The 20336-nt window shown below is 35.3% G+C and overlaps 3 protein-coding genes across 3 annotated transcripts; all 3 read left to right on the forward strand.

Annotated features, from left to right (window-relative positions):
* Positions 1–4076: 4076 nt before the first annotated feature.
* On the forward strand, positions 4077–5162 carry LOC106065529 (neuropeptides capa receptor-like). Its single transcript, XM_013224368.2, has one exon. It carries the CDS (start codon positions 4077–4079, stop codon positions 5160–5162), a length of 1086 nt encoding a protein of 361 aa, XP_013079822.2.
* A 6499-nt stretch (positions 5163–11661) lies between these two features.
* LOC106065533 (uncharacterized) lies at positions 11662–12510 on the forward strand. Its single transcript, XM_013224372.2, has one exon. The coding sequence runs from the start codon at positions 11662–11664 to the stop codon at positions 12508–12510; it is 849 nt and encodes a 282-aa protein (XP_013079826.2).
* Positions 12511–15735: 3225 nt separating this feature from the next.
* Positions 15736–16584, forward strand: LOC106065532 (lysophosphatidic acid receptor 1-B-like). Its single transcript, XM_013224371.2, has one exon. It carries the CDS (start codon positions 15736–15738, stop codon positions 16582–16584), a length of 849 nt encoding a protein of 282 aa, XP_013079825.2.
* Positions 16585–20336: the final 3752 nt, after the last annotated feature.

A 20336-nucleotide genomic window follows, 5' to 3' on the forward strand; every position in this document is an offset into this window, starting at 1 on the left:
TGTAAAGGTGGTGTATTTTTATGAACAAAACTGCATAAGTGATTTAAAAATGTGATTTTTCGCTTTTAGAAAAGAAAAATGTAGCCGTTGCATCAGATCTTTGAATGGACTATAATATTATGATGTCGGATTTTCACTATTTTTTTCTAGTTTACGAGATCTAAACGGGACGGACGGACGAACAGACTGAGGACAGATGCACAGACATTTCACAAAAAAACTAATAGCGTCTTTTCCCCTTTCGGGACCGCTAAAAATGGAGAAAGACTGTCGACAGATCTTGCGTGGTGCCCAACTCTCCATCAGAATTAGGGATATATCGTTCGTCCATCGTGGTTGGATGATGACCACTTTGTCATCCTGGGGGGGGAGAGGGGGGGCTGAGGGCTTTTGCACCGGGATTTTATGCCTCCTCATGTGCGGAATGTTCGGCTGCACAACTGGGCAGGTTACTTCAGCAGGAGATACTGTCTTTGGCCTTGCTTTTTTTTCTCTTTTGTTTTTCTTCTGCCATCAGAGATAGGTGAAGGTGAATCACACACATAGGCTACACATACTCGCACAAGTTTTAAAGTTGTAAAAAGCACTTTCTTTGATTCGGAAATGAAGAAATTGCAAATATTTGAGTTTTTTTTTTTTGTAACCATAAAAAATTGGTCATTGTTTTATTTTCTTCGTTATTTTAATGATTAGAAATTACATAGAGGCATCAACACATGAAAATAGTGGAGTTATTGTTCCTGAAGGTTAATGAAAAGAGCGGAGTTATTGTTCCTGAAGGTTAAATCCAGATTTTGTCTACAAGCGGCTACGAAAGATTTCTTACAGGATTATAGGAAGCGTGAGTCATCACCAGAGACACAGAGACACAAACGTGCCTTTTTAGACCCCGAACATTAACCAACAATTTATACTAATGTACTCTCTGTTTTCGATTATTGTTTACACTGCACTGTTCAATTATAACGCTAGAGATCTGACGCTAAAAAGTGCAACAAAACTATGTTTTGGTTTAAGTGAATTCTGCGTGGGATTGCATCCAAGGTATACACTGCACACAATAAAATAGTCTCATCAAAGTATATTACACAGAGCGACACGAATAGTACACACATGCATGTGCACAATACAACGTACAGTCTAATATAAGCAACCATTATTTGTGTCTAGAAGAAATCGTGATTAAAACGTGTGTATTAGAATGGAAATAGCTTTGGATACAGATTAACAAAAATGTCCAGTATAAGAATGGAAAACACAATTCACAAACACAAAATAAACTTAATAGAATCCTAAATGCTGCTGGCAAAATCATTGGCAAAAAACAAACCCCATTTGGGCAGTTGTTTGAGACAAACATCTATAAAAAAGCTAACAAGATCCTCGAAATAAAGAATCACCCTTTGTGTCAGGATTTTGTGATTTTACCATCACAAAAGAGATACAAGACACCGATAGCAAAGACAAACAGACACAAACACTCTTTTGTTCCCCTGGCAATCAAATCATTAAATAAGAACAATCTGGTATAAACTTTGTCACATGTAAATTATGAGTGAGTCTGGTGTGAATGTACACTTTGGTTTCTTATAGTTATAATGTTTTTTGTTTGGTGTAATGCACATATTGTAAGACAAATTTCCTTACGGATAATAAAGATTATTATTATTATTATTATTATTATTACATTATAGACCTATCTTTATCCCGAATTTAATTGGATATAATCAATGTCAAAAACATAGATCGAAAATCCATAGTAAATATATGTATCACAACTATAATTGTTCTTTTTTTATTCAAATATATTATGTTTTTCGCTTAAAAAAACAACTGTTAATAACCCATTTTAACAATGATAACATTTTAATTCACGATTCTGAGATTTAAACCTGCAATAATAATGTAGTTAAGAATAATTCTAACGCCCAACAGTTATTAGTCTATGGCTTATTTTTAATATTGATTAATACATTATGTCTCGACCTAGCAACATAGAACGGCTGTTAGGTACTTAGCATACATATTGTGACATTATATCTATAATTAATTCTTTATTAACGCACAGGTGCACATTTAGGAAAAAAAAGGTAATTGTTACCTTAAAAAGTCAATCCATAGACACAATTACTACATTGAAATCCTACCTAACTCAAAGCTTTAGCATAGGCCTACTTATAGTTGTTTTCATTTTTTGTTTAATTTATGAGAACATCAAAATGGGAAAAAAGACCTGGCCAACTTAAGTTTCGATTACATTATTAACATGTGACTGTATTGTCACGTTGAAATCCTACGTAACTCAAAGCTTTAGCATAGACCTACTTTCTGTTGTTTTAATTTTTTTGTTTAATTTATGAGAACATCAAAATGGGAAAAAGACCTGGCCAACTTAAGTTTAGATTACATTATTAACATGTGAATGTATTGCCACATTGAAATCCTACGTAACTCAAATCTTTAGCATAGGCCAACTTTCTGTTGTTTTCATTTTTTTTTATATTTATGAAAACATCAAAATAGACTAAAGACCTGGCCAAGAGGTGTACACTGGCCTAAGTTTGGATTACACCATCATCACGTGATTGTATAATGCACAATGCTCTAATGACTTTCAAACAGTATATGGCATGCAGGCCTACTGAACAATCATTTGAATTCATACACTTCTAGCATCTTGGGAGATTTTCGCGACAAACTCAACAATATCAAGGACACTAAATTGAACTAAGCATTTGCCATCTAAATAAAAAGAAAATGACCTGTAACCTTTAACCCTATATCAATACGTGAAAGTTCAATCTTCGAATCCAATCTCCTTCATTCCCGCTACCTAGCTACCCATGCGTTTTAAAATAATTGTTTAGTCAACGGGAGGCGCGGTGACTGAGCGGTAAAGCGCTTGGCTTCTGATCCGAGGTCCAGGGTTCGAATCCTGGTGAAGACTTTGATTTTTTATTTCGGGATTCTTCAGGCGCCTCGAGTACATCCAGCTCTAATGAATATCTGACATTCGTTGGGGAAAGGTAAAGGCGGTTGGTCGTCGTGCTGGCCACATGGCACCCTCGTTAACCTTAGGCCTAAGAAACAGATGACCTTTACATCATCCGCCCCATAGACCGCAAGGTGTGAAAGGGGAACTTTACTTCACTTTTTGAGTCAAGGCCTGTAAGCCTTGTAGTTCCCCAATATTAGAAGTATCACGTGATACTAACGGAGTCCTATTAAAAAAAAATGTGATTCTGTACTGCTCAAAAGTTTACAAACATAAATCATACACATTATAAAAATTATACGTAGGTTAGTAATTATCTTATATTTTGAAATAACGTGTGTAGCTTATAAGATTAGTAAAATAATTCGAAAGACAAACATATTTCTTATTTTAAATGCCAGGACAAATGTACTTCTCCTTTCCATATCTATTAAAGCATAAGCATAGAATGGGTTGCCTGAATCAGCCAGGGAAAAACAACGACCGGCAGAGATTAAGCCACTGGGTTAATATGTACGACTAGATTCTAGGATTATTTTATTGTGTACACCGACCGGATACACCAAAGAAAAAGCTTCCGCCATGTTCGAAAATCTGTCAGATATTTGACACAAAACAAAACTCCAGTTAAAGACATTGAAAAAAAACTTTGCTCAGAAGTGTGTCAAACCTGATCACGTGGATAGTGAGTTAATTTATCGAAAGATCGCCTTTAACATTAACATATATAATAAGATTAGATAATATGAATCAACAGAAGCTAACATCACAATAAACTCTTTTTAGGCTCTGAAATGCAGTGTTTCCAAAACTCTATATCTCTTATTTATTTTACTATTGTTATTACCCTGCCGTGCACACCGCAAGTTAGTGCAAAAGTTGCGCACCGTTAGAGACTAGACTAAGAGGGAAGAAGAAAAGTTCCGCCCAAGTCTAGAGCTGATGAAGATGCTGTGCTCACGGCAGACGGTAATCTATATACTTGGGATGTCCCTATGTAAATAAAACATCTATATCGTTGAGTTGCCTACCCTTAAGTTATTACACTGTGTTAATTTTTTTTGTATATTATTTTATAAAAATGGCCAGTTCTGGAAATTCCGTTAGATCATTATTTATTTTATTGCTAAATACGTCATTCTGTACAAAGGACACTAACCAGACAATCTACGAGCTGGACACTGAAGGCGAGTTTATTAGCGACCACGCCAGAAATGCTGTTCTGTTTTTCATTCACGTGATGTTAGATATGTGTATATGTGTTTTTGGTATCGCTGGAAACGGTCTAAACATCACCGTGTTTCTAAGACAGGGTCTGCGCACGTCAGTCAACCTGAGTCTCTTCGCCATGTCACTGTCAGACCTCATCGGTCTCATCTTTCAGGTCTGGCACAACTTTTGTATGAACCCTTACCTGGAACTGGCAGACCTGCCTATTAACTTCATGGATCTGCAAGTACTAACTGCGGGTTACCCAAACGTAGCCATGACACGCATCACTAGCTGGATCACGGTGTATATCACGGCTGAGAGATGTCTCTCGGTACTGACCCCTTTTAGGGTCGGGATCCATGTCACGTTTAAAAGAAGCGTTGTCATCCTGATCCTCTGTTACAGCATCAACTTGGCGTTCCTGGTGCCCCAATACGCCTTTGATTATTTAAGCTACAGCTTTATCCCAGGACTTAATAAAACTAGACTAGGAATTTCTGTACGATGGAATGACGAGATTATGGTCTATGTACGTAACATCTCACACATCTACCTGTCAATCATCGCTATCCTTTTCGTCATCGTAAATACGGCCGTACTAGTGGTCAGTCTCAGGTGGAAGACCAAGTGGAGACAGGGCGCTATGTCCAACCAGAACCAGCAGAAGGCACTGTCCAGTCGTGACAAGAAAACTGTGATGCTGGTCATTATGGTGGCCACAGTCTTGATCGTCTGCTACTCTCCAGCCGTCACGTGCACTTTTCTGGAAATATTTTTGCCCAGTTTTGGCTTCTATGCCAAACAGAAAAACGTGTATCATGTCGCTTGGTCTTTCTGTTTCCTGTTCAACTCTATCAACGCAAGTATCAACGCCATTGTCTACTACAACATGAGTTCTAAATATAGAACAACACTACAAGAGATGTTCCCGAGATGGAAGGATACGATAAGATAGGTGTAATACACAGTACCTCTATGATATGGTGTACTGCCACCGTGCCGGACCGAAAGTGTATAATATGAACCACTACATATTAATTCTCGTTTTAAATTATATTCGAACTATTTGCATACTAAATAGATTTTTTTCTCTTTTTAAAAGAAGTAAACATTTTCTTTAAAATTTAAGTAGCTAGAAAATAGTAGCTAATTTAGTAATATAAAGGTGTTTTTTTTTTTGACAAAATCTAAAACAATTTGCATAAATGTGTTAAAAACATGCTGATTAGTAATCTCCTTTACTAAATAATCTCTCGTGTTCTGTTTTTTTGCTATTAAGAGTGGATAGTTGTAAAATGGTGTATTTTTATGAAAAAAATTGCTATCAGAGATGATTTTAAAAATTTAATTTTTCGCTTTCAGAAAAGAAAAAAAAAAGTAGCATGACGGATAGACAAGACCACATAAAACTAATAGCAGCTATTCTCCTTTGGGGGACCGCTAATAAAATGGAGGGGTTAGAATTTTTTTAAACCTTGAGATAACCTTTTATTTATTTCGATGAACTGCACAAATCTACCCAGATCGCCTGCTGACCTTTATAGCCTGTTATAACAATCCGTCAACGTTTAAACATTATAAATTATGTTGTAGGCCTTTGATCTGTATCTGTATACAATGTACATGTATATATTTTTATCCATATTATTTAGTTATATATTTCCATGTACATGGATTTAATACAGTGACTTGACAGAATTTAGGTCATTGGTTAATATGCATGACTGAATGCATGGCGCGTAGGACGTAATCATCATTTTTTGAAGTAACGTCTGTATTATATAAGATAAGAAGATAAGATAATACATAATCGGTATTGTTGCATGAACAAACAACGCTGTGGAGGGATGGTATCACGCCATCTCTATTCTCATGTCATCGTCTGATATTGTGGACATTCCTTGATGGTCTACGGAAGGACAATAGGATGTAGAACCCATTAGTTCTATTCGCTAGTTCCAGCAATGAGTAACGTTCTAGAAAAAGAAATATGCAAGACTGGCCAAGAGAATTACAAACTCTATACGCCAACACGAATCAACGAATCCGTTTCTGTACCTACAAATATTGCATTTATAATACCGATGTATATTAACCTACACAAGCAATTTTAAGTTGAGATCTATATCAATGGATTTTGAATATTTATATTTAAATGACATAATATGTTATCATTGTTTAATGTGTCACATTTTTTGTCCAGTAAATAAAACTAAATTTTAAAAAATATCGCTGATATCATCACTTTTACTTTGATTATTTTTGGATTATTTTTGGGATCAAAAAATTTATAACGAAACTATTAGGGGATAGAAGGATCAAGGAATGAAATGGCAGGGGATGAGGTAATGGGGATGAGGTAATGGGGATTAAATGATTGGAAATGTCATAGCCTCTATTCCTACATCTTTTTCTTGTTTTTTTTTTTTTTTTAGATTTTTTCGAAGTCACAAACTGTTCATGAATAGTATTCAAATATCCATTTTTAATACATTGAAATAAAAAAAAAACAACAATCAAATAATTTTAAAAAATTAACAAAAACGAAAGTAAAAAAAAAAAAAATAAAAAAAAATAATGAAAATCATATTAAAGAAAATAATGTATATGAGTATTTTCAAATTCCAAATATTTTTTAACATTTAGTATGTTCAGCCTTGTGAAGTGAGGAGTTCGTTTTAATTGCAGCTATCCAAAAGTGTTTAATTTGTGCAACTACATTATACTACGTACATTGTTGATACTGTTGTATTACTTATGATAGAAAATATTGATTTTTGATCAAGATGGCTATGACTACTAAGAAGTATCCACGTGACTAGAGCTTGACCTATCAGCTGCTGATACGTGTCATTGTCATGATTGTGGGGAAAAAAAACGAGCTACAGAGAGTTCAATTCTCATTTCTATGCATGAAATATTTGACACTGTTTACGGCGCTCATAGTACCAATGTCATTTTTGTTTAATAAGTATTGTTGGAAAATTATAACGAACGCTGAGTTTCACAAGATAACATAAACGCCTAAACTCATGTCTGAGACATACTTGGTTCTGTCCTTGTACAATTTACAGCATTTCATTTACCGATATGTTATACCCAAATATATTGCAAGCCTAGTTCTAAAATGTACATTTTTTTTGGCCATCTCTTATTATTTTTTTTATCCTCCTACGGATGTGCAGGTGTTTGGTAACCTTAAATGTTATCTGCCAACAAGACAGCCTGTAGCCTAAACGGACAAGCCAGAAGGGCTGGACCTAATACCCACTGACATAATGTAGAAGATAAAGGTTGAAGTTTTGAGCTCTGCAAACAAGAGAGCTCAGTGACGAGCTGATCGTTCTTAGAGATGCTTTGATATTTGAAGGACACTCTCAAAGTGGGTTTTCCCACTAGATCTGATCGCCGTTATCATCAGACGAGAAGCTAATAAAATTAATTTTGCTTTTATATAGCGCTTCTTTCATGCTTATACCATGCTCAGAGCGCTTTTGGTCCAATCTCATTTGTGAACCAGTGGGGGTGGAGTGGGGTATCTAGGAGAAGACGCTCAGTAAACACAACTCTGACCGAGTTGGGTGTCGAACCTCGAGCCCCCTTCATAGCCAAGTTCAAGCGCACTTAGCCTCTCGACCACGCTTCCCACTAAAAAATTAAAAAAACTGAAGAAACTGTTCTTAGAAAATTGATCTGGTGCTTTACTTGGTGTCATTTGCCATATTTAATTATTTATTTAGAGAAAAACAGAAATAGATATAGATAGAGAGATAGACATTATCCATCAGGACATAAAGATATATACATTGATAAGTGGAATTCTGATCTAGTTTTGTCGAAAAAAAGACTTCAATAATGACTTTGTGTACGAAGTACCTTTTTTTCTCCATTCATTCATTTAAAAGCAAAAAAAAAAATATTTAAAAGAAACACAAATATTATTAATTACATTAAAAACTAGATATAACGGCAGCACCAGACTTTTTAAGTCAAATTTTAGTAATAAATGCAAAGTCTGAACACGGCACTAACCACAGATATTTCACAACATCGCCTAGCAGCAAATGTAGGTGCAGGTGAAATGTCAATGCTCCAGCGTGATTCGATCGGTGGTATTAACTAATCTGTAACTCTGTCAACATTCGAGTTTATCACCTAGGTCTATGTTGTTTTTGTTGTTACTACTGTGGTTGTTACTAATGCCATTGAGTCAGAATGTCGCCACTCATGTTCCTATTCAAACCGGAAACGAGAGACGAAAGTAGTTTTTCCTCTAAATATTCTTGTACGATTCACATTTTCCAGACTATCAGCACAGCTCCTTGCAGCTTTGTGACAGAGCGCCAGATGTTTGATAAATTATCTTCAAATACTTTAGGACAACGACCCAAAAATATCTGTAAGAATATATAAAAGTAATTTTTTTTTTTAGAAAACAGAAACATGTCAATGTGGGCCAGATTTTTTGTGACCACAAAATACATAGTTACCCATAGTTACTGAAATATATTCTATGTATACATAGATAAAATTGGTTGTTAATAAAGGTTTAATCTTAAAACTCTACGATCTACAGGACGTAAGATGTAAAGGCGATAAGTTTCCTTGGCCAACAGTAAACAAGCAGGGTGTCATGTGGCGAACACAACGACCAATTGCTTTTAACTTTCCCCAACCAAAGTCAGATACACATTACAGTTGGGTTGACTCACGGACGCACTAAAAATCCCGAAATTAGAAACCCCAGTCTTCACCGAGATTAAAACCGAGGTCCCCAATATCGGATGCCAAGTGACGAGCCACTCATTGAATCATTTCTGGTCATTTTCGAAGTTTGCCGTTTCAGTAGCAATTAAGGTTTCACAGGGTGGAGGCGTTAGTCCCAGGCCAAACCCTTCGGCCATGGCAGTTTACAAGGCCGTTATTTATAATATAAAGTTGTACCTTATAAGAAGCCCTAATATCTGTGGAGAAATATCGTGTACAAGTATCTAAGGCGACAAAGCCCCAAATATTTAGACATATCTCTGAATGTTGAAGAATTTATTTCCATTGAGGGTACTAGATAAAATAATTAAATTCCCAGCATATAATTTACTGATTAGTCAATGTCATAATTGATTCTTGTATTTTCTTCGCCTATGAGTAATTGTGCAATCAATATGATCCAAGAATAGATGTGGGAGAAATGAACTTGTTCCGAGAATAGATGTGGGAGAAATGAACTTGTTCCGAGAATAGATGTGGGAGAAATGAACTTGTTCCGAGAATAGATGTGGGAGAAATGAACTTGTTCCGAGAATAGATGTGGGAGAAGTTAACTTGTTCAGAGAATAGATGTAGGAGAAATGAACTTGTTCCGAGAATAGATGTGGGAGAAATGAACTTGTTCCGAGAATAGATGTGGGAGAAATGAACTTGTTCCGAGAATCGGTATAGGAGAAATGAACTTGTTTCGAGAATAGATGTGGGAGAAGTGAACTTGTTCCGAGAATAGATGTGGGAGAAATGAACTTGTTCCGAGAATAGATGTGGGAGAAGTTAACTTGTTCCGAGAATAGATGTGGGAGAAGTGAACTTGTTCCGAGAATAGATGTGGGAGAAATTAACTTGTTCCGAGAATAGATGTGGGAGAAGTGAACTTGTTCCGAGAATAGATGTGGGAGAAATGAACTTGTTCCGAGAATAGATGTGGGAGAAATGAACTTGTTCCGAGAATAGATGTGGGAGAAATGAACTTGTTCCGAGAATAGATGTGGGAGAAATGAACTTGTTCCGAGAATAGATGTGGGAGAATTGAACTTTTTGATCTTTTTACCAGACAGACGAGTGAGTTGATATAAGCTTTTTCAAAAAAAGTAAACAAACTTACTAAAGAAATAAAACTACGTCTACAAGTTTGTAACAAAATTTTAAGAATTACAAAAATGATTTCTTATCTTATCTTATCTTATAAATTATAGACGTTGCTTTAAAAGATTACATTCCCCAAAAAAGAATATGTCAATCAAGTCGTGCATGATAAATGCAGACCTAAACTCTAAGTCATTTGTTTTCTTAGCTGATTCAGGCAGCCCGTTCCATGTTCCAATAACACTAAGGAAGAAGGAGTACTTGCACGAATTTGTCTCAGCATAAGCAATAAGAATAAGATTTGGCATAAACAGTGAAAAAATAAGATGATAACAAATTTTACTATTATTATAAGTGGATAGTAACAAGAAATGTTTAGGTTTTGGTTTAATAGTTTATAAACAGTCTCTCTTTTTATTTAGCTTTAAATCTTTCATTCTCTCTCCCTCTCTCCCACAATCCCTCTCTCCCTCTCTCTCTCCCTCTCTTATCTACAATCACTAAACGTTTTATCTGGAAACTGTCTTCAAAGAATTCAGTGTATCGTCCCCCAGATGTCAGTTCTGTGTCATCAGTGGTTTGTATTGATTGGCTGTTTATCCCGCAACGTTTTATAAACAAGCTGCCTTGTGACAAACTACTTACTTAAACATGGATCTACTTATCCATAACAAGCATGACTACAAGTAAACTATAATAATAAACAATAAGATTTACCTTTGTATTCTTCTAGTTCGTGTATAAGTATTTCTCTAACCCACTTATAAATTATAAATATTAACATTTGGATACAAACCGATATCTGAAAAAGATAAACAAATCGATTATTAAATTCTCTGCTCAAGTATATGCTACAACATAGACACAATATTGATAACAAAACTTCAGAGCCTTGCTAGCAGAGACTACATATAAATAAATTAGTCACACTAATAGCCATATTTTAGACTTATTTTTAATGCCATCTTTAAGTCTTTCTTATCCAATAAAAAGTAGATTCTTTTTTTTTTCACTTTCCAAAAGATTACATTGCAAAAAAACAACAACAAATGTAACATCTTTGTTCAGAAATTGACCATAGTTCTTGCGTTCATTTGCTTGAACTATTTTCCCCGCTCTTGACACGTGAAAGTTCGCATAATTTCTTTTATGTATTCAGATATTTTATTGTAACTATAACTTTAGTAACCCAATTGTGAAAGTACTTTCTGGTAACTTTCAATCTTCTTTGCAACATTTTTCTTTGCCTGCTCAAGAAGATTCATAAGAAAGGCTCATAGTGTTTCAATTATAAAATATTGTGCTTTTTTATATTTATTTGCAGAAAGAATAGAATTACATTTGGTATTCAAAATTTGAATTTAGAAGAAGGGTTAAAATTTATAAAGCCTATTTACAAAGTATATCTATGCACAATGATGAATAGTTCAGTCGCTGTTCTGAACATTACAACTTTAAATAATGTATTCAGGAATGATGGTGAGCTTATAAGTGAGTCTACTAGAAATATCTTTTTATTTATAAACCATGTGATAATAGGTATGTGTGTTTCAATCTTTGGGTTTGTAGGGAATTGTCTTAATCTCAAAGTGTTTCTAAACATGGGACTTCGAAAGTCTGTCAACATGAGCCTGTTTGCGATGTCTTTGTCAGACCTGATTGGGCTAACATTTCAGATCTGGCACAACTTTTGTCAGAACCCGTACCTGGAAAATACAGATATACCTGTGGATTTTATGACTGTGCAAATACTGACAGCTGGATGTCCCAACATAGCCATGACACGCATCACTTGTTGGATCACAATGTACATCACAGCTGAGAGATGTCTTTCTGTTCTTGTTCCTTTTAAGGTCCAACGCATTCTGACATTCAGGAGGACACTTATCATCCTTATGCTCATCTACAGCATTAATTTATCCTTCTTTCTGCCCATCTACGCGGCAGATTATCTCAGCTGGAAGTACTTCCCTAGTCTAAATATGACTAAGATTAGCATCTACCGTTGGGACAACATTGCTACCATCAATGTATTGTTGGATATGTCACATCTGACTCTTTCTGTGATAGCTTTTGTCTTTGTCGTAGCATTTACCTCTATCTTGGTGGTGATTATGAAGAAGAGTTCTAAATGGAGAGCGACCGTGACCTTCAGTAAGCATCAGAACGAGGCTCAGCCCAGACGTGAGAATAAAACTATTGGCATGGTGGTCCTGGTAGCCACGGTTCTAATCGTCTGCTACACTCCTGGCGTCACGTGCTCTTTAATTAGGACTGTCTCCCCAGAGTTCAACTTGTTCGCCCAGCAAGTTAATCTGTATCACGTGATCTGGTCATTTTGTTTCCTTTTCCATTCCATCAACTCCAGCCTCAGCGTCATCGTGTATTACAAGAAGAGTTCTAAATATAGAAACACGTTCCAAGAACTTTTCCCAGCCTTTAAATCTTAAAACTTTTTCTTTTCCTGACGATCTGGATGTCTACCTGAGCTTTGCTGGTGTGAGGACACCGTTTTGACTTTCTCAAACAGGTTAAAAAAAATATTTGAATTTGGGTCGTATTCATTAACATTATCTCTAAAACGTACGCCACGTCACAGGTCTGTGCGACGTGGAAACGAACTATCGGTCTTAACTGCCCACTGTAACGTTGCAGATCAGTGGTCAGGTCTTCTATAACGATGAGTCTGGATAATACCCTTGTCCTTGGCTAGTGTAGTTATTGATATGTTTGGTCTTATTATGTATATTCTCATTACAATTTTTTTGTTTGTTTTAGTGTTCAAATCTAAATTAGCAGCACCAGCGTGTTTTTTTTTAGTGTAAAACTTCCCCAGAAATGTGTAACCTTGCTGACAGTGTGCTAAGTACCATCATGGGCGTAACTAGGGGGTGGGGGGTTGTGGTTCAAACCCCCCTTCCGAAAAAAATCCTGGCTACGCCCATGATTACCATACTATACAGTAGTGAGATACGTAAGAAATCTACTCTAGACAGAAAAAAAAAGCCGAATATCTTTCAACACCGATATTTTAATGATAATTCTTAAAGGGTGGCAAGATTAAATAACCAACGTGGAAATCCTGCCAAAGAGCAGGGGACCAGGTCACCCGCGCTGGTATCAATAGTAGACGCCTTTTACTGGCTTGGCTATTGTCACAGAACGACGCCGCAAGGTCGACTCTCACAAGGTATTTTGTATGGAGTGCTGCAGGTCGACCACGTTGAAGGTATTCTAGTGCATGCAAGCGTGACATGAGGATTTTCAGAATAAAGAGCATCAACATTGTAGTTCAGTGTTGAGGCCTTTTTTTTAAAGAATGGTCTCGGTATTATTCAATCATATTATTTTAATATACTATCTATAGAGAAAAAGTAAAATGCAATGATATTTAAATTATGAAATTCACTCTTCACCTAAAAAGAAACGTTTAATCTTTAGATATGAAAAAAAATAAATCAAATGTTTTTTAATTCTGAAGAACACGGTCTTACATTCTTGAAATCTATGACCTCAATGATAAGCTTGCCTATTATGACCGACGTCCTAACATCATCGATATCATCATCTTTAGGACAAAATTTTCTAATCTTTTTTATAAGTCATCTTACGAAGTTCAATGAAAGATAATTCACGCGTCAGTCTCAACGTTCATTTTAAGTAGACAAATTCTACCTAAGTTGCTTGTTTTCCTTCCAGATCAAGATAAATCGTTCCAGGCTCTATGGGCATTATGGCACTTACAAGGATTTATCCTTGCATATGGATAAGAACTGTACATTTATCTTTGTGTCACTCTGTGTATGTTATTAGGTTATGTTGTTGTTTTTGTTTTGTATTTGTAATATATGTATTATAGCTACTTTCATTTGAGACATCTGCACTACAGAGGATAAGGATATAATTTGACCTAGATAAACCGAAAGACCCCCAAATAGCTGTCATATTGGAGGCACAAGTAGGGGGGACGCTTAGTAGCCCTAAACCTCTTGGCTTACAATGGCCTAGACATCGACACACAAATCAATATGCCAAAATAAAGAAGTCACAGTTACAGCCCTGGGTCAACCAAGGAAGCTTCGCCCTCCCCAAAAAACAACATGGATAATATGATGAATGAAATACTTCACCAAAGTTCAAAATACGTCTAGACTACGAAAGGATTTGGAGGCGCGGTGGCTGAGCGGTAAAGCGCTTGGCTTCCGAACCGGGGACCGGGGTTCGAATCCTGGTGAAGACTGGAATTTTTAATTTCGGGATTTTCGGGCGCCTCTGAGTCCACCCAGCTCTAATGGGTACCTGACATTAGTTAGGTAAAAGGAAACACGGTTGGTCGTTGTGCTAGCCACATGACACGCTTGTTAACCGTCCGTAAGCCACAGAAACAGATGACCTTTACATCATCTGCCCTATAGACCACAAGGTCTGAAAGGGGAACTTTACTTTACTTACGAAATGATTTAAAGAACTCGACTCAAAAACAAAAGAAACTAAAGAGGGTCTACACAATCCTATAAATTAGGTACAGAATAGTGTTACATAACATTGTGTCTAAATCAAAGTTCAAAGTATTTACGAAAGGATTTTAATAACTCGACTCGAAAGCTATAGAGCCTAGAGAAGGTCTACACAATCATATGAGTTTCGTTGAGAATACCTGTACATGATCTAGAGTCATCCTTTAAAACAAAAATTATGTTACTATAAGATTATACCATGAAATTTTAAGTTTGTGGTCCGATAGTTTTATAAACAAATAAGTTTTTTTTGTTTATGTCAGACAACTGTAAATAAGTCTAATTGTTTTCTAAGTAATAGTAACTAAATGTAACTCAGTTGTAACTCGAAACCTATATGACCATAACAAAAAAAAAATTGTAAATTTTTATAAACAAATTTAGTTGATGGGTATACCTTGTCATTTCAATGTGTCGCATTGATTTCTTGTCTATTCAACTATATTTGTATAATAAGATTTTATTTGACATCCAAGCTATTCATTTTCTTTTCGCTCTACTTAATTTGTAGCAGTCCTGATTTAGACTTCTATTCATAATAAACGATTAGTTTTCCTTTGTATTGTTTTTATTGTATGTAGTTTGTATTTTACCGCCTGACGTATAATCATACTTTTATCATTCGATTTAAATCCTACAATTAAAGAGATAAACACATCAATCATTAGATCCTCACTTTGTGCCAAATTATATGCTTAAACGCAATATTGATGAGATAACTTCAGAGGCCATCTTTGCAGCGATCATATATATATATAATAATTCTGTTAGAAAAAAATTGCCCCAACCAAAGGTTTAATTTTCTTTACATTTTTATGGGGTTCTTGTTAAAATAAAAGTAGATTTATTGCTGAACATATCCTGTAATCTTTTACACACAAAGCAGCTCTTAAAATAATGTTTTTAAAATATTTATTGTGAACGAAAAAATAAAAAGAGTTCATATTTATAAAGTATAATTACAAATACTATGAATGCATAACAATGAATAAATCAGTCGCCTTACAAGACTTCTCAAATTCCCTAGTGTCGAGAAATGAACTTATAAGTGAGTCTACTAGAAATATCATTTTATTTATAAACCATGTGGTTATAGGTATGTGTGTTTCAATCTTTGGGTTTGTAGGGAATTGTCTTAATCTTAAAGTGTTTCTAAACATGGGACTTCGAAAGTCTGTCAACATGAGCCTGTTTGCGATGTCTTTGTCAGACCTGATTGGGCTAACATTTCAGATCTGGCACAACTTTTGTCAGAACCCGTACCTGGAAAATACAGATATACCTGTGGATTTTATGACTGTGCAAATACTGACAGCTGGATGCCCCACTGTCGCCATGTCACGCATCACCTGTTGGATCACAATGTACATCACAGCTGAGAGATGTCTTTCTGTTCTTGTTCCTTTTAAGGTCCAAAGCATTCTGACGTTCAGGAGGACACTTATCATCCTTATCCTCATTTACAGCATTAATTTGTCCTTCTTTCTGCCCGTCTACGCGGCAGATTATCTCAGCTGGAAGTACTTCCCTAGTCTAAATATGACTAAGATTAGCATGTACCGTTGGGACAACATTGCAACAATTGGTGTATTATTAGACATGTCGCATTTAACCCTTTCTGTTATCGCCTTTGTCTTTGTGGTAGTTTTTACCGCCACTTTAGTCGCTAGTCTAAAGAAGAATTCAAAATGGAGAGCGACCGTGACCTTCAGTAAGCACCAGAACGAGGCTCAGCCCAGACGTGAGAATAAAACTGTTGGCATGGTCGTCATGGTGGCCACGGTTCTTATCGTCTGCTACACTCCTGGTGTCACGTGCTCTATAATTGGGACTGTCTCCCCAGAGTTCAACTTACTCGCCCAGCAAGAAAACCTGTTCAACGTGATCTGGTCGTTTTGTTTCCTTTTCCATTCCATCAACTCCAGCCTCAGCGTCATCGTGTATTACAAGAAGAGTTCTAAATATAGAAACACGTTCCATGAACTATTTCCAGCCTGTAAACACTAAACTCATTAGATTCGTATGCTGTAAGGAAACTGCTTTCTGTTTCTTACGCAAGTTAGAATCATGTTACATTTATGTCATATATCATCAATATTAAAAACGCAAAGTTTTATATTTTGTTTCTTTGTTTGTTTGGGAGGTGGAGACATAAAGGAATAATAATATTAACAAAAAAACATTTCACTCAACTGCAATTACTGTCTCTCTTTTCCTAACCCTAACAGTTGCAGTGTAGGAAGAGGGACTGCCATATTGGAGCATATTGTGCCAGGTTTCGGCCCAATTTTGATGCCAGACGCCAACAATTGTCGAATGTATTTAAAAGCATTTCAGCGCGCAGCAATGCAAATTAACATTGTTTTTAAAAAACATTCCTGTTAAAGTTAATAATCAATAATAATCAACAATCCCAAAAGTTCATCTTTAAGACCTTTTAGTTGAAATGATAACTCATTGTCGAATAGTAAAACTGATTTTTTTTTTTAAATTCCTATCTAAGTTATCTATGCTGCTTTGTTTGTGAAATAGATTCAAAAGCATTTTAGCAAGTAGCTATGCAACGGATATTATACTCGTCTCTAGCAAAACAAAAAAAAAGTAAATAATATTCTGTGCCTGCACCAACATTTTTTTTTTGCATGTGAAAGAGCAGCTACCAAGTAGTGAAAAAGCCGCATGCGACTCGAAAGGCGCAGTTTGCGACCACTGAACTAAGGACTGAAAACAAGGACCATTAGCCTTAACTATTTACAAAAAAATTACTGTGATTATTTATTTAAATGTAAAACAAAGACTGAACATTTACAGGAATAAAATTCCTAAGTTGGGAGGGCGATTCGAACTTTATATTTTCCTCTCTATACATTTGTCATTCTAACATTTATATAAGGAATTGTTTAGACTGGCCAACAGTTAACTATATTTAGATTAAAGTCCATTTAAGTAAAACTTATGTAACCCTAACCCTATTCGCGACGCAATAGGGTTAACTGTGTGTGATCAGCTGACATATGTGACACAGGCCAGCAATACAGATAAGTGTGCTATATCAAAGGGCAAAGGGATAGTACTGGCATGAACTTTGCACGTGAAGGGACCCGGGTTATGGTCATCTGATCATAAGCCTGCGTGGACCAGAGACACAGCGTGTGTAAGACAGTGCAGTTCAAGACAGGACAGCGAGGAGGCAGGGACTGTGAGTCGGCCATGAGGTCGGTCCTGGTGGAGTCCTGAAGTGTGTGTACGAGTCCAGGAAGAGATACAGACTGTACGGTTTATTAATTTAGTACGGTGATGTACAGTATAGCATTGTTAGTAGTTGAGTGTGTTGTCAATGGTGTCATATTGGCTGTTATCTATTTGACCCTTATTAAAGTACCAGATTATTTGGAGCTCTTGTTGTCAGGTTCTTGTGTTGATGTTATGTGTTTAGCAGTGTTTACAGAACGCCTGATTAGGAGAGATCGTAACAGTAAGATACTTAAAGTTTTACAGTTACTCTGTTTATAGTCTATATCTGAACCCAGTACGTATGGCTTTTGAAGCAAAATTCAACGTAACACGTCCGAAGTATGTCTATCAAATCCAGCACTGGTGACGTTTACTAATAAACACGACAATTTTATAGATAAACTAATAAAAAATATTAAATTGATAGTGGTAAATAATGTCACAAAAGGAGGAACAGTTCGATACTGTCAAGAGACAAAAGCTGAGCTGGGTTTGTTTTATTGTTAGACACGGCTCGCTGACAATATCACCATTGAATATGAAGTAATAACATTACGAAAGTGCTAAATAATTAACGTATTCAAATCGAGTCTATATTTAAATTAAATTTTCTATTCGAAAGGTAAATGTAATTTTTTATCTGCACTATTTTAAAAATATTTCTTGAAATGTTTGAATTTATATAGATGTAAACATAATATCTGATTTAAAATAGTATAAGTAAAATAAATCTTAAATAGAAACTCCGATAGTTTTTCAAATTTTAGTTATTGACTTATTTAAATTCTGCGTAAAAAGTTGTAATAGTAAACATTATATCATTTTTTATTTAAATGCTCAGAAAATTTTATATTTAATAAATTAGGCAGAAAATTCTTCACGCCCCCCAAAAAACGGGGTTCTGCGAGATTTTGTTTTAAGTTATTTCATGCGTCACTTCCCTAAACAATACTGAAAGAGAAACTTGATTTAACCAATTGTATCGCTTCATTTTTACAGTAGCTGTTAGGCTGTTAGGCTTAGTGACGGCCTAGTCCAGAGCTATGATACAGTTATATATATAAACATGTATAGATAGATCCAAAAGCATTAGGATAACCAACTCGAGGAAAAAAAAGTAACATTTTCAACTAATCCCCTCCCTGTCCCAAGAAGTAAATAGATCGTGTGTCTGACTGATTCGAACAAACTGGTCAGTGTAAGGCTAGTCGAGACTACGTGTAGTCGGTCCTGACAAGACAACCAAGCGATAGTGTTTGTTGTGTGTTGAGTGGTCAGGCGAGAAGATACACACTGCCGTGATTAGTCAAGCATGTAAATACACTTTTATACGCATTTTTTTCTTTGCATACAAGATCCTAGATCTAACTGCATAGACCAAGATATATTTCTTTTATGAGAATGTAAACTTTGCTGTATGGTCTCCTGTTATACAATAAGTCAATGGATTAAAACACCTTTGTGACGTCACATAGAAACACGTCGAAAGTCTGACTGTTTTGGATGCGCAGGAAAATTACGTCGGAAAAACATCAATTACTAAGTTATTATTGCAAATAAAAAAAAAGAAGAAAATATTCATTATCTGTAAATCAAAACACATATTATATCAAAAATTGTCAAAACCATCGGAGTTTCCCTTTAATGTTTTTATGGTAAAACTAATGATACATATATAAATTTAAAAGAATGCATATCTTCTTATACCATCAGTGGACTTTTTAATGAACAACATTTTGCATTTTTTGTCAGGAAAAAGTTTAAATTTGAAATAAAAAGTGAAAATGGCATAACATACATAAAATGTGTTGATAATTCTATATTACAAAAACATATGAAAAAAAATATTATTTAACTACTAAAACTATAATCGACATCTTTTTAACATTGATCATTTCTGATAATTACCTCTTTCACGTCTCATATGTTCTTTATTTAAGTTGCAGAATTTAAGCTAGCAACCAGTATCACGGTACTGAGACAATGGTCGCCAATCTCGCCATCCAAAAGTGCCAAAGTTTAAATATTTTAGAATCAAAGTTGTTTTAAAAAGTCAATTTAAAGAGAAAAAAAATTTGCGCTGCTTTTTGTTAAGACGCTTTTATGGGAAAAAAAAATAGAATAAAATGTACGATCTCGAGCTTAGATTAGCTAATATGTCATACTTAGTTTAAGTAACGATACATCAAATAAAACTTATTACCATTCTTACATACAGATAATATATACTTTAAATTGTAAATAGAAAATATTAAATCATGTAAAATGTACTCTTACAATAAAAAATACAAATACTCTACTAATGTAAACAATGGCCTTGCATGTAAAGATAAGGCAGTTTTTTTTATTGTCTGTAATTTAAGGCAAAATTTTAAATTTCCAATGTGAAAGCCGATTTTTGTAGTCTGTCTTTAATACAGTTCTTAATTCATAATTCACGGCCCATAGTACATGGTACTTAGTTCATGGTTCATAGTTTATGGAACATAGTACATGGTTTATAGTTCATAGTTCTTGGTTCATAG

This window comes from Biomphalaria glabrata, chromosome 2, assembly GCF_947242115.1.
Source record: "Biomphalaria glabrata chromosome 2, xgBioGlab47.1, whole genome shotgun sequence".
Taxonomy (NCBI): Eukaryota; Metazoa; Mollusca; class Gastropoda; family Planorbidae; genus Biomphalaria; species Biomphalaria glabrata.